At 40.6% G+C, this 19,972-nt stretch overlaps 1 protein-coding gene across 1 annotated transcript in view; it reads right to left on the bottom strand.

Moving 5' to 3' along the window:
* Positions 1-1,673: 1,673 nt before the first annotated feature.
* Positions 1,674-19,972, bottom strand: part of nectin1b (nectin cell adhesion molecule 1b) — a 241,141-nt gene continuing 222,842 nt past the window's right edge. The window contains exon 12 of the mRNA XM_037122980.1: positions 1,674-3,961. Coding sequence (XP_036978875.1) covers positions 3,722-3,961 — 240 coding nt within the window. The 3' untranslated portion in view covers positions 1,674-3,721. The remainder of the gene's footprint in view (positions 3,962-19,972) is intronic.

A 19,972-nucleotide genomic window follows, 5' to 3' on the forward strand; every position in this document is an offset into this window, starting at 1 on the left:
TTTACTAAATCTCTTTCTTCTTTCTTTCTTCTTCTTCGACCAGCTTTCAGAGGTATAAATGTTTAGATGTGCTATCCACTGAAAGATGCAACATTCTGCAAGCTTAAATGTCTAAAGGGAATTTTTTAAGAAGGATACAAAAATTCAAATTAAGTATATTCAAAGATTTTTATTTTATTATCAAATGCGAGTGTGGAGTTTGAGTCCTGTGTGTGTTTGCCAATATCCATAACCTATGAGACATCACATCTCACTTCATGAATCAGCAGTGCTCATCTCTGTTTTTTTGACAAAATGTTCTGATCATCCTGACGGAGACGCGATAATTAAAGATCCATCCATCCATCCATTATCTGTACATTATATGTACGCCGCTTAATCCTCTGCAGGGTCGCGGGGATAATTAAAGATCACATTTTAATATCCACAACTGCAACACGGGCACTCAGGAAACATTCCTCAACTTGTGTAATAAATGCTCATGGCTGGTCATGAAGTGTTTGGCATGCAGGTCTGACTTTGTCCAGCTCGGCTCCAGGGGGCTCGCTGCAGGCTGCAGGCTGCAGGCTGCAGGCTGCAGGCTGCAGGCTGCACGCTCTCTGGCAGCCAAACTAGATCCTGAGTGGCAACAAATGGGTTCAGCAGATTAAACTGTTTAAATGGAGCAATTAGAGGAGAATAGGTGCGAGTGGTTTAATTTTTCTCAGGATGTATTCTCTTCTGTTTGATTCATTAGCAAGCTAACTAAAGATAAAGAGGCTGTTGGGAGGTATCTCGTTTGTAAACCAGTTAATATGGCTAGAAGCTAATGCTAACTGGTTAGAGGTTAGAGGCTGGTTAGACACTAAAGCTCATCCAAAGATCCAGAGATTGTTCTCAGCAGCTGGTGGAGACCAAACAAAAGCAAAAAGGAGAGTGAATATTGGATATTCATTTGTCAGGTGGATACAAGAATGTCTCTGCTCTGTGTCTGGATGTGTGACAGTCAAATGTTTGTCTACTCGTTAGCATTTGCAACCATAATGAGGTAATATGTTGTTTTGTTTCTTACAATCGTTCTGCTGCCTCCAGGTGGTCACAAAGGAGAAATCAATGGACGCAGATTTAAAGAAACTGAGACAATAGTGACAATAGAATACGAACAACTCAGACATGGGTAGTTTGTGAAGTTTAATGTTAAACTGCATGACTTGTTTTTTTTTTTTCTTTTTTTCCACACACATTAGTAATATTTACATCAAACAGAACTTCAAATAATTAAAAAAAAAAAGAACAGATTAAGTTGTTTCACATCATTTCATGATTCGAGCCTGGGCGACAAAAGAAGAGCTCATGACCCTAATAATGACTCAGGGATTATCCTTCCACAAATGTACAATAACCTTCAAAAGAAATGTGCCTTAGGTCTATATATATGTATATATATATATATATATATTTAAAAAAATAAAAACTAAATGTTACAGTCTTACAAAACACAAAACAACAAGGTCCGAGGGTGAAAAACAGAACATGGCAATCATCTTCAGGACATTCAAAATAATTAAATGCAACTGAAAACATGAGGATTTGACAGTAAAATGGAAACATGTAAATGCCACTTTAAGCACTTTGCTGCAAGTCATCGCACTTACACATAATAATAATATAATTAATTCATTAATAATAATAATAATAATAATAATAATAATAATAGTGATAATAAAGGAAAGGAAGGATCTCATGTATAATAAATGTGTCACAAAAAGACAAAGTAGTGTTTCAGTGTATTTTCGCACAGCAGGTACAGCAATATCAAACTCCTTCAGCGGCGCGAGGCCACTGCTTAAACTAAATGCTAGCACACATATCGAGCCATTGCAAGACAACAAGGTGAGCACAGGAGAAAGTCTCACAAGTTTTACTCTATCCCATTAACCACCGTTAAGAGTAACACTAAATTACCTTCAACACCTCGAGGATTTTTTTTTTTTTCACATTGAGCACAAACACAAGTATTTTCTTCTTTTCTCTATTAGTTTTTTTTTTTCCAAACATACATCTGACATGGCAAAAAATGTGAACTTTCAGTTTATGCAAATGTTTCCGTGTCTACAGGGCTTGTGTGTAGGAGGCAGTATCCTGTAATTGGCTCGTCAAGCACATTAGCTTATGTATGGTTCTGAAATGAACAGTCACAGTGGAAAATGGACTCAGAAAATAAGTGGCGTGCTATCGTATATAACTAAGCATTCTCTACAAAAATACAGTAGCAAGCTATTCTCTTCAGTGTTTCTTACCGTTTCGAAACTCTTTAGGCTATATTAGTACAAATCATAGTCAAAAAAATATTCAAATATGTTAAACGTGTGGGCTGTCCTCGAAAAAGTCTTTCCCTTCAGGAATAAGAAAATTAACTCCAACAACTTAAACACTCTTTAATCATTTTTTTTTTTTTTTTCCCAGGACAACCCAGCTATGTGATTGTCTTCACCAATTGCACCTGCAAAAAGAAACAACTCCTATTGGTTGATAACTCTGCACAAACATAAAGGACCCTCGATGCAATGAGCCTTAAACCAACCTCCACGAGGAACTCAAGATTTCACACACAGATATGGAAAATACAGCACGTGGCAAGCGATAAATGTAAACTGGGAACGTTTCGCATGTTGCCAACTCTGTTTATTTCCCATCAGACAGTTGTAAACGCTGGCATTAACGAATAAAAGAAAAAGGATGAAAAGTGAATGAAACTATATGTCTTTGGCAACTATATAATAATAATAATAATAAAATAATAATAATGATAATAATAATACATGGAGGAATAGAAGAAAGTAGATACTGTCGGATCAAGCCCTTTGTTTTTTTTGTTTTCGTAGCTAATCAGGATAACATTCGCTTTATCTAATAGTCCAAAATATTGAGTCGACCTCCAGAACAGCAATGCTATTAGAAAGAGTAATGAAGGATTCAGTTGAGAGACTGCCAATTCACATCTTTACATAACACTCGGTCATTAACTGTCATTAAAGGGGTAGTCCATGTCATTATAGATTGATAATTAGCTTCACAAATCAAATGGCATTAATTGTTTGTTTTTTTTTGTTTTTTTTTTGTTTTCACCAGAACACACTCGATCACACATACAGTTTAGTATACGACTTTCAAAGAAGCAAGCATATGACTGATGGACGGAAAACAGAAAACAAACAAAAAGAAGCACGTCGCTACAAAAGGTCACTACCACCGTGGGAAATGTAAAAAATAAAAAGCAGACGGAGAGAAAAATAACATCTTGAGTGATACGATTCTGTACACGGCGGTTGGCAAAAAAAATGAAAAAGAAAAAAAAAAAAATCAACATATTCAAAGGTGAGGAGGCGATCAAAAACCAGACAGGATGCGTGGGCGTGTGAGGGGTGAAGGGTACGAGTGGTGGAGGAGGGGAGTCGGTGTCGGCTACGCTAACATCACAAGGTGAGCTGGGTCCTACAAACAGCCTCAGTGTGGAGCAAGCAGTGCACAATACACAGGGGACTCAGGGCCACGAATCACATTTTCATCACGTCGGATGAAAACACGTTTTAATCTTGTAAAATAAAACAGAAAAGGCGAGGTGGGGATGGATGCACATCCGTTCAGCAGAATTTTCCATGAAGCTTTTTTTTTTTTTTCTTTTTTTTTTCCTGTGGCACTATCATGTTGCCTCTTGCAGAGCTAGAAGTTATGTGGCATGTCACACGGATTGCTCCTTGGGGAACTTGAACGGCGCCTGAGGGCCCGGGGCGGGGAAGCTCGTGTTGGAGTACATGGGCTCGGTGGGTGGGTGCTGCTGGTAGGGGTGCTGAGGCAAGAACGTGACGGGAGGGTAGGCTGGGGCAGGCTGAGACTCGGGGAAGTGTTCCATGTTGCAGACGCGCTGGTAGCTCATGTACTCAGCTGGGTTCAACAGCTCTTCTGGACGCCTCCCAGAGTCCTGCGAAAAGGTGGGGGAGACACAAAAGAAGAAGACAGAGGATAATACTGCAGGGTCACACGGCTTCCTTTATCTGAGGAAGGCTGGCTGGACCTGAAATTGAAGTGTCATCACATCAGCACGTTATAGTGCACAACAGAATACAAAGTGGTTTACTGAAAAGACAATATCTGACAGTATCACACTCATATCAGCAGTATGTCTATCAGCCCAGTCGCCAGGATGAATGTTGGTGATGTTTGTATGTGTCATAGCCTACATACTGTATTGGCATCTCTGCCAAACGTCTCAAATAATGTTCACATGACATGTTTATGACCTGACTTTCATATCTTGAGGTGGTGGAGGTACAGGAGGGAATACTGGCATTTTATATCATGATATATTTAAGCAGACCTGGACACATTTCCAGCCGTATTTTTAATTTCCAAAACAACCCAAAACCTGACGTTTTCCTATCCCTAACAAAGTGGTTATTGTCCTTTAACATAACCAGAGCATAAACATATATATATATATATATATATATATAAATATAAAAGCATCTTGTCAGAAGGTGTAACCGAAAAGTGAACCTTCAACATATCTGTGGTTTTCAGAAACACAGACTGCCAACATTTTCTATGGCGATTGGGTTGATTTTTCTACTCATTAATAACATACAAACTCAGATTTAAACATAGATTTAATACATATTCATGCACATCTTCCTCCACGCTGAACAATCGTGATGCCAGAGGGGTCAGTTTAATTAATATCTACTGTATTCATGCTTTTTTAAAAATTGTTATTCAAATACAGTTTGGCCTGTTCTTGTAATATCCTCAGTATTAAGTCAGTTTATTATAATGTGGGATGCAGCCTGTATATATATATATATATATATTCATTTTTTTATGATTTCTTTTATGTTTACAGTAAAGCAGAATTCATTACAGCAGCAGCTGTGGTGTTAAAGATGCATTAAGTGTCTAACCAGCCTCTAACTTTTTACACCGAGGGCTCCATTTCCATGAATCAGAAAGGTGCAGATACAGATGGTGGTGTAACTGCTGTAGGCCAGCTGGAGTTTTTCTTACTAACGACGCTCCGTAGTTGTGAGAGGGGTCGGATACAGATACAGAAAATAGTGGATATTTCAGCCCCCAAATTAAAAAAAACACATGCTTTCCTCTTACATGTGGTGCTTTTTATCCAATCTAGATTGTTTTGGTGTGAGCTGTTGCGGTTTGGAGATGTTGTGCTTCTCTTGAATATAATGGAACTGATGTCAAAGTGGCAAAAAAAAAAAGAAAAGAAAAAAAAAAAGTTGTACATTGATTTTTCTTTCCAAAAATCCTGCCTCAGCTGCTGCAGTTAAGTTTGATGTAGGAACTATTTTCTTTTAACCGAACTGCACCCTCCAACAATATAACTGTGCGGAATGAAGCACGCATCTACTCATTTACAAGAGGCTCGCTGACTAAGCTAGCTGCCACTACAGCACAGTCGAGGACGACTCCATAAATGCTTACATCCCACACTCTCGTCCACGAGTAGACGCACGCCTCCTTCTGCACAGTTATAGGGTTGGTGGGTGAAGCTGATGGACAGAGAACAGCTCCTACATCAAACTGATCCAAACAAGGGCCGAGGATTATCTTGAGGGAACCGGTTCATGATTTTCTGGAAAGACACACTGCTGTTGAGTTTGTTGTTGTTGAAGTGTATTTTTAGTATTTTGAGCAGCACGAGCTGAGTGCCTTCTTGTTCTGTTATATACAAGAGAAAGCAAACATCCATTTGGCAGATATTTCCAAAACCCGCAAAGAAACACTAAAAGCTCTACTAGGTAAGAGGGACAATGTGTCATTTTAATTTTAGGGTGAACTGTCCCTTTGACTGATTTAAATAATTGCGAGGTTTGTCACAGCGCATGATGCTAACTGTCAAAATAGTATCTATCTAAAGTGGCACTCCAGCGATTAAGCGTTCACTTCGCTGCAGCTGGAGCGCTCGCATGAAACAACTGACACAAACAAAACTGCTCCATTCAGCTCGTAGTGATAATCCACGTCTCTGGAAACCACAAGATCCGAAACCACAAGATCCAAAACTTTTTGAAAAGTCGTATTAAAGTGTTTGAAGCCCATCGTGGGGTGCACAGGCTCACCTGCGTATCGAGGGTGTTAATAGGACACTCAGAAACACTGATTACGCTGGACAAGCTGTATGGAGCTATTCGTTTGGTTTTCCCCATCTACTTGTTTATTTGAATGCTGCAATGCTGTTTTGTCATGACGCTCCAGAAACATTGTGTTGACAATGAAAGTTTTCTCCTTCTAATTTTCATATTTACTCCTTCTCCAGACATAATAGTGAGAAGCTTCTCCGCAGCAGACTTTGTAAAATGTTCTCGTTTTCTTTCCTGCCGCCGTCAGTTTGAATCAAAACAACTGCCGCCGTTATTCTGCCCATGTTTGTGTTACATCATGTCGTCTGAAGCACCCATTGTCTCACTGTTTATCTATTGGAATTCAAAACGCTGTGCTTCTAGTGCCACTCGAAACTTGCTTTAAATGGCTTTAAGGCTCTTTAATGGCGCTGTGTTCACTGTGTCCCCCCTGTGTCACCCATTGTGATGCGTAAACTTGTGAATATGGTTACGCAGCTGTAACTCGGAGCTCTGAGTTAGAGTCAATAAGCATGTAGCAAAGTGCCTAGCTTATTTATTTTTCATCCTCCGCTGCTGGTAGTGTAAGTTTTTAATCGAGGCACCGGGACCGGGTGAGGAATGCCAAATGCTGCTGTGCTCTGTGACTGTGTGTGCACATGCTCAGAACACCTGCATAATGTAGATTTAATCCACCGGACCTAGAAGAAATCGTACGTCCCACTTGTGCATGAGAAGCTGACTTGATGATGACTCTTCTTCACTGACAGTCATGCATTTAGCGAATTAACACAATGCACCGGTATCAGTTCTGGGTGAGAGAAGAGTCGAGATCCAAACACCACAGTTGTATGCTGCTATTGAATTTGTATCGACAGACTGCTCCCTGCTCATTCCAACAGAGGAGATGTGATTCAATTATGCAGGAAAGAAGCTACTATTGTGGCAGTGTAAGGTCACCGATCCTGATCTGCACAAACATAACCACGCAGCCCTCACTCAGCCCTAAACTGTTTCATATGTCAGATTCTGGCCTTTTCCAAACATTACAGTCGAGGATGACACACGAGGACTGCTCTGAACGACTGGTTAACATTTCTTTGACTGTGTCTGACATTAGGGTCAGGGTTAAGGACAAGGATTATGAGTGAAACATGATTATGAATGACAGTAATGATGATAACACATGCAAAAAAATAAAATCAAAAAACAAAAACGATGAGAGTGAAAATGGAACTTACGAATATTCGTCAAGCATCTCTACATCTACGACAACGATGATCCCAACTCTGAAAATGTTTTGGCGGGGCAACAAAACCACAAGCAAACTTAAATCTGCCTACAAGTTGATCAGCCAAAGATGAAAATGTGAATGTTTACACCACACAATAAAGCTGTTAAAGGGTGAAACATCGGGAACAAAATAAGGAATTTTTAATTAGCAGGCCGTGAAACAGACGAAAGCGGTGGAAAAGCCGAACGCATGAGATCCAACTTACTAATAAACAGTTCAAATCATTTTGTTGTGTGTGAATGAATGAATGTTTTAGAATTATTCAGGTGCATTTAATGTGTTCATTTGACAGGTTGAACATACCATCACATCAACTCGAGTAAATCTGTGAATTTCTCTGAGTTAGATTTTAGTTTTTAATGTATTTAAATAAAGAATTTGTCACCATACGGACAAAGTCACCTGACTAATGATCCACTATCCACAGAATTTAATAAAAAGGATTTTGGTATCAACCGCAAGCGAGTTGGACTTTAGCCGACTACATACAGTTTCATAGTGTAAAGTTGTGTGATTTGTAAACACACCGATGAGACTGGATTGACTAACAACATGCACTTTGAGTGTCAAAGAAGTGAGGCTGTGATTCAAAGGGACACCGTGAGGGATGAACGTCAAGATAAGCACAGTGAAGACAAAAGTGTGAGAGGCGATCTCGTGTGAAGGTGAATTTGGTGTTTTCACAGCAGAAGACGTGCAAGTAAACCTCTCCTGACACACATGCTGGAAACACAGACAGCAGCGTCTGAAAATCTTATTTGCTTCAGGTCAGCATCAAGAAAAACGTTCTACTCTGTCAGGTTATTCATTTCTCTGCTTTCTGAGGAGTCTTTGGTGATTTCAGGCCAAATTAAAACCAACAGTCTGAGCTGCAGTTCTCCCAACTTATAAGTTTGTCTGAAGACATTTGGGATTCAGACTTGAAACTTAAGCAACCTGATGCTGATGAAAGTCCGATTTCACTTTGAAGAAATGTTCAGTCAGCCCCACCTGTAAGACATATGTCAGCTACAACTGCAACTGACCCTTTAACATGTCAAAACTAGTTATTTAAAACAAAAGTCTGACATTTTGATGAATGCGCTTATTTTCTTGTCGAGAATGTCTTTTATGTAAGAAGCTGGTGCCAGCAGACGATTAGCATAGCTTAGCTGAGGGGGAAACAGAGGGAAACAGCTAGCCCGGCTCCTCCAACAGTAAGCTAAACAAATCTGCCTATTAAGACCTCCCAATCTCACTATTAACACATTTGATCTCTGCTGTTTAGTCCAAAGCTTAACTACAGACATGTTGTCTGTGGCTCCATCATCTCTGGCCGGTCATACGGTCTTGCCCACCAACAAGATGGAGGCCAGGCTGATGACAGTACCAGGGTGGTTTTCTTGCCGGGTTTGGCTGCTGACAGCCTGAGGCTGGGTTTGCAGATTGGACGGAGTTGCTCAAGGCAGAGTGGCACAAGGACATCAGAGGGAAATCCAGAATCTACCCTCTGCATAAAGTATGTTCCACTTTCACCTTAAGCATCAGATACAATTATTCACATGTGTTTTAGTATAAATGTGTGTCCTTCTTTTTATACATCCATAGCAGATTTTGTTGGGGGTTTTTTTTTCGACAGAGCAAGCTAACTGCTATACTCGGCTCAGCTATCTGGCTGCTGCTACCTGTATACACGGCCACATTTATTGGCCAGATAAGAACTGTTCCTTTTTTTTTAAAAGGTGCATATACACTGAAATAAGGGGCTTTTACATCTTGATACAGATGTACTGTATAGCAGACAGACACATGAAACAAAGTGACTTCCTACAGAGAGTTTACAGCACAATGATTCATTTATTAGATACAAAATCGGATGTTAGTGCCTTATTTATTATTGACTAAGTGTGGGTACCTGCTATAGACTGCATGTGTCAGACTTGTGTGGGTGTAATGGAAGGTTCTTTCTATTAGAGGGGCAGGAAGTGGATTATGTCAAACACATGTCCAGAGGGCATTACAGTGCCTGATGGGAGAGCAGCAATAAACTGAAAACACCAATGAGAGTCTGCTGTCAGATTAAAAACTATTTCTGCACAGTGTCGTCACAGTGGCATCAAAGTTGGACCTTTTCACTCTCAGGCTTTAAAGTTCTCCCACCATGTACTTGGCCTTAAATTACCGTCTGTGATATCAAGAAGTTAGAAAAGTTCAGCCTCTTATTTGCATGTTTTGGCTTCTCGCACAAAAGGAATTTTAAAACGTGTTTTTCACTCCTGAATTTCATTAAAATCTGATGCCCTCATGCGCTTGTGTTCCGTTTGGCAACTGCTGTTTGACCTCTAACTTTTTGTTAATCGATACATTTTTTATGACGGTGGTGTATTTCACCGCGGGCTGAGTCTTCAGCTCAAGTCAAGCTGAATGCGTCTGATTCTGTTTCTAAGCATTTCCAGAGTTTCAACATCAAACTCTGGGCGGCAGGCCAAGGATTTTGATGATTAAGGATAACAGCCTATCTGAAGACATACCTACTTTTAAAGGGAGATTTAATACATAGAATGGCATTAATAGAAAGGGATGAGACTTTTTCTACTTTAAGAATTAAAATAGCACTTGGCACAAGGTTTATGTAAAGTTATACTCATCTTATCAGCCTAAATCTCTCATCAATGGATGGATATTGTTTTAAATAATCTCTGCCCGCAGGACGTGAAAAGCAAAACTCCTAGAAAAACAAATTACTGAGCTGCCTTTTCTCATTATGTGGTTGATAGAATTTGCTGGCCACGTAGAAATACACCGTTAAAAATAAAAGTCCTGCATTCAAACTCTTCTAACTATCTATGGGGAGACCCTGTTTTTTTTATTCTACTCCAGTTTTCTGATCTTCAGCCTGTCATTGCTGCAGTCGTAGCGTCTAATCGCGTCTTATCATCGACTCTGTATGTGATCTAGTTGTGCGAAATGTTCGCGCTGTGTTTTGTCCGAACACTCAGTAACATCTGGAGCAGAAATGTATTTTTCCCTTCACAGGAAGTTATACTGCACTGAGACCTGGTCCTGGAGTTTTATCGAGAATTAATTTGGAGTTTATCACTTTTGCCCGTTTTGCACTGAATTAAATTGACCTTAGACAGCACCAAGTGGGGTTTTTAATATAACAGCAGCTCTCCCGGTTTGCCCCATTTAACAATAATTCAGAAAATCTTTGTGTGGTAGTGAAACAAGAGAGACAAGCACATTTTTTTTTTATCCTTTTGAACTGTGAATGAATCACAGATACGGTGTTTGTCAGTTTAAAAGATCATTTTCTGATTCAGTAAAGTCTCAGCTCATCATAAAACCAATATAATATAAGCTTGAGGAGATATGTTTGCTATTATAAAGACTACACAGCCAACGGTCGTGTTAGTGATGCCGTCTCATTAAACGCCCTGTATATTAGCCGCTCTCCTTTCACATAACTGCAAGTGTCAATATGACCAGATTTATTGAGATTTCCATCCTTTTCAGTACCTCTAACTCTAGTTTTTCACCATCTTGGTGTTTGTGACACGTGTTGAGCGAGGCGATGAGTTCAGTGGACTTCAACCCTCTACTGAATAAATGAACAGTAATCTGATAATGCCATGCTGTTCTTCTCTTATATCTACCGTTCTGTGGTATCTGATCATCACTATTGTTGCACCTGTTCTGTTCTTTCAGCTTGATGAACATCCCGACTCCTCAGCACACCATTCGTAGGAAGCAGTTCATACTTTGTTTCTGTGAGTGCTGCCTGGATCGCTGATGATCCAGCGCTTCCTGAGTGATGTGTGATACTTGTCCCAACATTTAGTTAAACAGCGAATGGGACTCGCCGACTCTGTTGGTTTGATTTATTCTCATGATGCTCACTGACAGCTTCAGTAGAAGCAACATCCACCAAAAGAAATCACCTGTCAGAAGATCTGTCAAATGGGGGGAGAAAAAAAAAAAAGAATTTTTAAAGCCTTCATTTGGTTATAATAAGATCCTATTTTCATCCCGTAATAATCTGAATTGATTTCCATTCATTTCCATTGGGAAGCGAAGCATAATGTTATGCAAATGAATGGATATCATAGCCTGCCTGCTTTTGTCACTCTTCCTCTCACTTTCACATCTCTGTCTGCTCGAAAACAACAAAAAGTCCCTGAAAACAATGAAAGATGACATCATCTCGCATTCAGTCCAAATAAACAACAACTGTTACAGGAAATGAACAAGGTGACTTTGACACCATTTGACTACCTAATGTCTGTCCTCAGTCGTGGTGTTTGTTCTGCCAAACAACAGTCTGCAAACATTACCAATCAAACATGAGACCAAACATGCTTCAGGACGTCCGTCAGCTTCCGCAGCGAGAACAGAGACGACGACAGCTTCCAGATTGGTCTATCAAAGATTTGGCAATTATTCAAGCAGCGCGCTCAACAGAAGGCTACAGGTGCTCCGCTCTATATTCTTGTGGCTTTTCTGCTGTGTTTTTTTCTGAGTTTTAAGAAGCCAAGGTGTTAAAAAACCCTCATCAGGGGTCGGATCCATAAAATTGTGAAGTTTCATGTCTAAATGTGTGTGTACACACAAAGACAGAAATACGTATTCTTAACAGATTTATGAGGATGTACGAACACCGGATTCTGTTTTATAAATGTAATTGTTGAAACTGGCGCACATATGTGAGCTTCACAGTTATCCATTAATGAATGCAGAGATGCTCTTAAACACTGTGTGCTGACTGCTCCACCGCTCATTATGCGAAGAAAAAGTACACCTGCGTGTCATCATCAAGGCTCTCCATCAGCATCAGAACAGCTGTCGTTATGCATAACTGTTAGCACGGCTGCAGCTATTTCTGGCGCCCGAACATGTACCTGTGAACCGTCGCCGTGATGTTGTCTCGGAGGCTGTTTAAACAGGGTAGCAAGATGCATCCTGAGTGATCCAATCGCAAGTGGACAGCTCCAAGTACAGGTGTGAATGCCCGCTTGAGGACAGGTTTTAGATCCAATCACTCAGACCGCTGTTCAGCGGAGATCTGGGGCCGCAGGTGACCACATTCTGTAAGCAGTGTGTGCGCACACGGCATAATGGATTACACGCTGTCTGGTTTCCATGTGGTTCACTGTAATGGGAATAACATGTTGGCGCTCTCTTAACCTGCCCAGCAACAGATGTTTGTGAACACGCTGTCTGTTTCAAGAGGATCGAGGAGAAACACGCTGTTTAAAAGCACTGCTTCAACTGATTTCTACATTAACGCTACATTTACAAAAAAAGAACCTTTTAATACGTTAACATGCCAATTTTTTTTTTTTTTTAACAAATGCAGTAAATGGCAACCAAATCAGACAACATCTTTGGTTTCCCAGTGGAGAAAGCAAGGCCCCTTAAAACAAAATCACTCAATTTTGTTGTTGAGTTTGGAGGAACTTTGTAAACTTTGGCAAACTCTGTCTGTATGAATTCCTGACTATTTGGGCCTTCTGGTTGTTTAGGTAAATGTTTTATTTTAGGAAAATATTTCTGATTCATCTAGAGCTCATATTGAAACCGACCTCACAAAGTCCTGCACGAATTTAAGAGAGAAGCTCCAATGTAAATAAATGGAGTGATCAAATTCGTTTACTGGCTATTAATGACTTCTATTGTCTCCCTTGAGTCATCTTCTATCCTCTACCGACCTCCGTTACACGTACACATCATTATGCATCTGCCCAGCTGTCAGTTAAGGCCAAAGATCAGCAATCTTTCACTTCCTGTCAGGTCACATTTCCTCTGTCCCGCTGAAATAAAAGTTTTCGGGATTTCTGTCTAACTTTGAATGTAAAGCAAAAGAGGGCAAAAAGAAATGCATAAATTCAAAACTGAGGGGTTAATCTAAATGAAATCTGGCTCACCTTGAAGTCATTTTTCAGCACCAGTATGTTGGATAGATAGCATAACCTTGAGTAAGTGTAGCCCAAATAAGATTTTCTCATATCTGATAATGTAATAACTCTGTCAAAGCAAACGGATGCCAGAAAAATCAGGCTGTGATTAAAAGCCGGCAGATTTATTTCACTGATTACTTTAAAGTCACTGACTAAAGGTGAACTTAAAAGCCTTTATATTCCTCTCAAACAATAAAAGGAGGATTTTGTCACCCTGGATATGAACTTGTAGTTCAGTCTTTGGCTCGGCAAACAAAGATTTTATTGAACGGTGTAACCTCCTGACTGGAGCGCGTCAGGATGAGGCTTAATGCCGTATTACAAACAGGGAATGTCAACAGGCAATTCCCCGGAGGACTTTCATGTTGAGACACTTCTGCTGCTACAATATCCCATCAATTACAGAGCTGCCGACTGAACACCCTGTATAGCTGACATAAGAATCAAATTGATATTCATTAATTTGTCTGCTCTGTCTCTGAACAGTGTAATCTGATGGTTGAACATGTTCTGAGATCATGTATTAGATTTCAGACAGCCTTTCTGCTGGTGTAAACATGTATTTTTTAGCGTACAGAGCTTGAAGAAATGTTTAATGTTGATTTACCTATCCTCTGTTCTACATTGGTTAAACGGCCTTACTTATTTCACCACCCCTTTGCAATACCAAAAAAGTGCTTAATGTTCTTAAAAAGAGGTTTAAAAACTACCAATAAAACTAGATAATATGTTCTTCTAATTCAATTTTACCTGTTTTAATGATGTCCTTTAAAACATCACCATTTTGAAATGAGGCTCTTCTTCTCCACTCCACTAAAGTTAATGTTCACTTTTACCCTTATTTCATGAAAAATTAAGATAGTGTAATGAAGATTTTTTAAGACCCAAGTCCAGAATAAATTACGTGCTCCTATGGATATTTTTGGAAGACTTTGAAGCTTCCTCCCTCATGGAGCTGCCAAAGATTTAATACCAGAGATAAGTCAGGGGATGGACCGTGTGCACAAGGCTCTGTATTAAAACTATATTACTGCATGCAAGAATATTAAAATCTGATTTTCTTCAGCCTAAAGCGTTGGCAGAAACACATTTCTTCTCCTCGTTACGATGCCGTACTGTGTGTCCGGTCAGCTTGTGAGACAATCTCCGTTCAAAGTGACCAAATTAATGTTGATAAAATCAGGACAGTGCGACTATCGACACTCCAGAGCACTTGTGAGGCTGAATCTACAGTTTGGATAATAAAAGTAACGTTTGTGTAAAGATTTGCTGACACGATATATTCAGTGCAGCCACACCGCTCGCCTCCTAACAAACCTTTGCCAATGAAGCAGCTGTATGATCTGATTCTCATGCAGATTTTCATAAACCGTGCCTCCAATCTAACATTCACCTGTAGCCTCTGACTTTAATTGTTTATTGTCGTCAATCCCCAACCTCTGCTGTGCTGTTCCTGTCTGCTAGAAATTACAATAATGCACCCCTAATTTAGGAAATGATATTGTCTTTTTTTTTGTACTGATATTGACAGTTGACAAATTAGTTTTTAGTTATTAAAATTTAATTTGTTTTCCCTGCGTATAAATGTTGGCAATCAACATTTCTGCAAAGTACAGATATGTTCCAACTTTACATTTATTTAGTTTAGTAATTTAATGATTCATGATGTGAGATGGCCGTGCTTTTGTTCTGATTAGGTCTGTTCACTTGGTGAGGGTTGGGATAACATCATATTTTTAATTGCATACCTATTTTTGACACGCAAATATGTCCCGAGGTCTTGTCAAAAATATCTGTTTTTTGTCGTCACCAACACAGCTGTAAATTGCCCCGAGGTCTCCTTAAAAATATCCAGTGGTGTGACGCTTCCTAGTTAACGGTGCAGTGCTGAACTGCAGTCACTGGCTTGGCAGCTTTCTCACACATAACTTCCCCACTGCTCCCTTCCGAAAGTCACGCACATGTAATGTGGACACATGATATGACACGTTCTGCAGAAATGTCAGTATGGAACACACTCCAGCCCACGACACACTGCAAATGACCTGGCGATCCTACTGTCATCCTGGTGACTGGGCTGTGAAGTGTCACAGTGACTTGAATTCAGGACTCAACATGTCTTCTTCAGTAACATTTAACCAGAATGACAGTCTTTCCCTCACTCTACACAATGTGCATTTTGTTTTCTTAGAGTGCAAATCCCAGCCTATGGCATGATGAATTTGCTGCGGTGTGAGGAATCACAGAGTTTCTGGAGCTGATGAGTGTGTTTGCATCACGTTCTTGTGATTTCTGGCTTCTCAGCTGGTCTAAATTCAAACAGTTTCTCCTGATGCCATCTGCTGCTGCCAGTGACGGAATACTTATGTTTTCTAATGTGGCTTTAAATTCTCACTGCCTGGCGCTTTTACACCTGCAAATATCCTCGGCAGTGAGACCATAATGTGCTTTCCAGATGTTCCGTCCATCTTCTGTCCATCAGTTAAAAAGCTGCTCATTCGATGGTGTATCACACTCGCAGATTTAAAAAAAAAAAACACAAACACCTCATTCAGCTCCCAGATTTCATGTTTTAAGGCTTTATGTGCGGTAATGTTTTTTTTTTTTTTTACATCTACGTTTACTTCCCCGGGATGAAAATGTCTCTAAATGAGCAGAGATTGCTGCTGCACTATTTCAATAACACACACTTTGCATTGCACCTCGGCTTGTTGCAACAATTGCCTGAAGAAAGCCTCCTGAATTGCCTGCAGAATTACACGCCTTTGGAATTGTCATAGAAACCAGTCTCGCTATTCCAGCAACATGGTGATTTGTGCCCTCTTATAAGGCACTTTACTGTACGTGTATAATGACTTTAAATGTTTCAGAGGACCGTATGTGTGTGTGTGTGTGTGTGTGTGTGTGTGTGTGTGTGAAGGGAAGATTTCTTCCGGCTCTCTCCTGCAGGGTTCAGATGAGACATCAGAGCAGCATCTTGGAGATGAGAGCTTGTTTTGCCCTGCTACCAATCAGGGTTGTCAAGAGCTGCACAGTCACTCGAGAAACACATTTTGTTTACGACCGTTCAGGAAAAAAATATTCTCCACTATTTTACAATTTCATTGTTGTTAAGAATCTGCTTAAATTAGAGGGACAGTTCACACCAAAATAAAAAATATATATTTTTTTTTCCTCCTACCTGTAGAACTACTTATCCAACTGGATTTTTGTTTTTGTATGAGTTGCAGGTTTTAGAGATTCAGAGATGTTGCTCTTCTCTCAGATATAATGGAACCAGATAGATTGCAGAACTCAGCATCAGTGTCTCATATTGCTGATCACTCGTGATAATCCACAGTACTTGTTGTGAGCAGTGTCGTGCAGGAAATAGGTTTCTTTACCCCAGCCTCCAACCTTCGACTGTATCACTGTCCAGATGGAGTGAGCTATTTCACATGGATGAAGCTGACTAAGCTAACTAAGCTAGCTAACATTACAGCTCAACTGTGGATGGACGACCATGGATGTATAATCCGACCTGGATACAGTGTTGGATGCTGCTCAGTGGCACTTGAAACCAAAAAATCTCATCTTCCAGGGTATGAAAATACCCAGATCTCCTGTGTTGTATCCGATTTAGCGCCCGGCTAACTTGAATAGAGATAAAATGATGAATGAATGAATGAATTATACTGAGAAGAGTAAATTCTCAGCGTTGTGAAGCTTGATAATAATCTATCCACCATTTTACAGCTGCTTTACAATAGAAGCTTAGCCAGAAATCAATCACTGCCGCAATGCACAAATAAAGGTGGAGTGGTGCCTTTATATTGATAAGTTGTCTTACAGTTTCAGGATGATCAAATGGCCAAGCAAACTTTGTGCCCTTCACTGTTTGTGTCCCGCCTCCTGGAGCGCTCCTCCAACCACACCCGTTGATGACATTTTACCTCGGTATTATTTATGTCGCACACCGTTATTCTCATCTGACAGAGATCATAAAGCACAACGGTGGGCTCTAACAAAAGCGCGGACAGATGATGCCACTGTGCCGCACGTCATATTTCACTGACGTTGCTTTAAAACACGGCTCTGAAGCACAGATGTCTCAGTTTGTTAAATGCCAGTTGCTGCGACTCGGCTCTCCACATGTCTCATCTCTCCCTCCTCCGCTCGCACCTCATGTGGGAAGATGTGACAACTCGCCTGGACTCTTGTTTACTTTGCTTCCCCTTTAATTGTAACTTCATGCATTCCAGATTGTGTGACTTCCTGCCGTGGCTCAGTTTCATTCATCGCCTGTTTTCGATTATCCAACCAGTCCTTTTAGTAGATATCTTCCTAGTTGTTCACTACCTCTTTGCGAGATTGTGTTAATTCACATGACAGACTGGACTTCTTTTTGTATCCTGCCTTTGCCTGCCAATCACCTGCCTCGTCTGCACCGCTGACAGACACTCCTGTATGAACTTCGAGCTTACCAAATTAACTTTGGCTGTGCAGGTGTGGATGCGGTCAGTGATTCTTGCGCTTGAGTCAATTTTTGAGTTCTGGCCATCACTGTTGAATCTGGCCATGATGGACTAAGACGGCAGTAGAGGAGGTGATGAAACTTACAAACTGATAGATGAGAAGAAGGGCACTTTTTTTCACGTATTTCAGTATAAAGAAAACTGTTCCTACACCAAACTGCTCACAACGAGGTCTGTGGATTATCTTGAGTAACTGATGATGATTTTCAATGCAGACACATCAACAGCTGACATCTTCAAAACTCTGCAACTTAGACCAAAACTTTCTAGATGGCTGAACAGCTCGACAGGTAAGAGGAGATATAGATATTTTGGATTTTAGGGTCACCTGTCTCCTTTGAACACACTAAAGCACAGTTACCTTTCCTACCTAGAAATGCAACTGCGTGGAGAGCGATTCAACATTCCTGAGATGTTCATGCAAGAGAAGTCATGCAGCTAAATCTAGCATTTAGAAAGTGTTACATGTTTACAGACTCTATCTCTACACTTTTGTCTACGATCGGGATTCATGCATACAAAGGCTGAGAGACGAGAAGAGGATGGAGTGATACACAACAGAACCTTTCCTCCGTGTTTTTCCTCGCCAGTGAGTCATATTTTACATGACATTTTCAGAAAATAATGGAGCACTTACACGGCTGATCTTATGATCGCTCGCAAGAATTGCAGGCTTGATTTAGGTTTCATTGTGTCTCTGTTGCGCCAAAGAACTGCACGTCTCTTTGAGGAGAGCTATGGAAATAACAGCCTGAAAATATCTCAGCCTCAATCCAACTTTCTGCAGAGCGGCGAGGGCGAAATCAAAAGACGGCCAAGACTGAAGAGGAAGGTAGACAAGGGAACCATGTAGAGCATAATAAAGAGAGGTCTGTGCATGTGAAAGGGGGATGAACGGGGGAGAGGAGTGCATCAGTCTGTGTACCTTGAGGCCAAAGTCTGAGGGGAAAGGCCTATAATGGCATGCGCTAGTGTGAGCTAGGCTGGATGGTTGCATACTCGACAAGATCCCCAGGGCCAGTGTGAGCAGAGCTTCGTGGGCTGGGAGAGGAGGCCAAAGCTGCAGTATCCAGCTCCGCATACTGGACATCACAGTCCTTGTGGCCAGAGTTCTGGAGACAAGAGAGGCGAAAGGTGTGTGAGGAGTGAGGCAGCCAAAAATATGAGAGAGAGAGAGAGAGAGAGTGACAGAAAGAGAGAGAGAGACTGACAGACTGGCTGAAAGAGAGAGAGACAGAGAGAGAGAGAGGCAGATGAAACGAATGAGAAAGTAAATATTGATTGACGATGTGATGGTCATGGGGGATGTTTTGAGTCGGTGAGCAGCGGTGTTAGAGAGGACGGCAAAGAAAAATGTGAAAGCATGGCACATGTAAATAAAGACGTCAGATTACGCCTGAATGTGACAAAGATGGAGACGTGGCTCAGAAAATAACAGTCAGACAGAAAATAATACAAGTCCGAAAATAAAAGGTTAGAGATGAGGAAGGACTTCAGACTTTGTTTACATGCACATAATGACATTTTTTTTTCTATTATTGTGATTCACATAATAGAAGGTGTTTACATGTGATTTCATTCAGTTGATTTCATGTTTGGGTTTATGATGCGTTTCTCAGAAACGATGTCCTGCTCGGAGTCGACGGGCATGAAAAGTGGATTTAAACAGAAACAATCGCTGTAACCAAACAAACCAAACACACGGCGGGCAGTGTTGCAACTCTTATGCTTGGATTACAGTGAACGCGTATCCACACAATCTTTCAGAAGAACTAAAACTACGACAGTCATTTGTGTGCCCCGATCGCTGTATGAATTCTCTGATTCTGGCTGGAAGCCGCAGTTACTGTGCAGCACATGAACGTATTTAGACAACCAGTAAACACACTGATGGAGATGCTGAGAGGCTGGAATTTCTGCGTGCATGTAAACACAGACAGAGACCTTCACTTAACCGGCATCTGACCACAGTGCACAAACACGAGTCCAATGATTGACTGACTGATGAGCAACTGGCCGAGTGGATGATTGAGTAAATGACCTTAATGTGGTAATCAATAAATGACAATGACCTCTTTCAGCGGTGTTTATCAAATTCAAAAATACTTCTCAGAT

The sequence above is a fragment of the Acanthopagrus latus genome, chromosome 2, assembly GCF_904848185.1.
Source record: "Acanthopagrus latus isolate v.2019 chromosome 2, fAcaLat1.1, whole genome shotgun sequence".
Lineage (NCBI taxonomy): Eukaryota > Metazoa > Chordata > Actinopteri > Spariformes > Sparidae > Acanthopagrus > Acanthopagrus latus.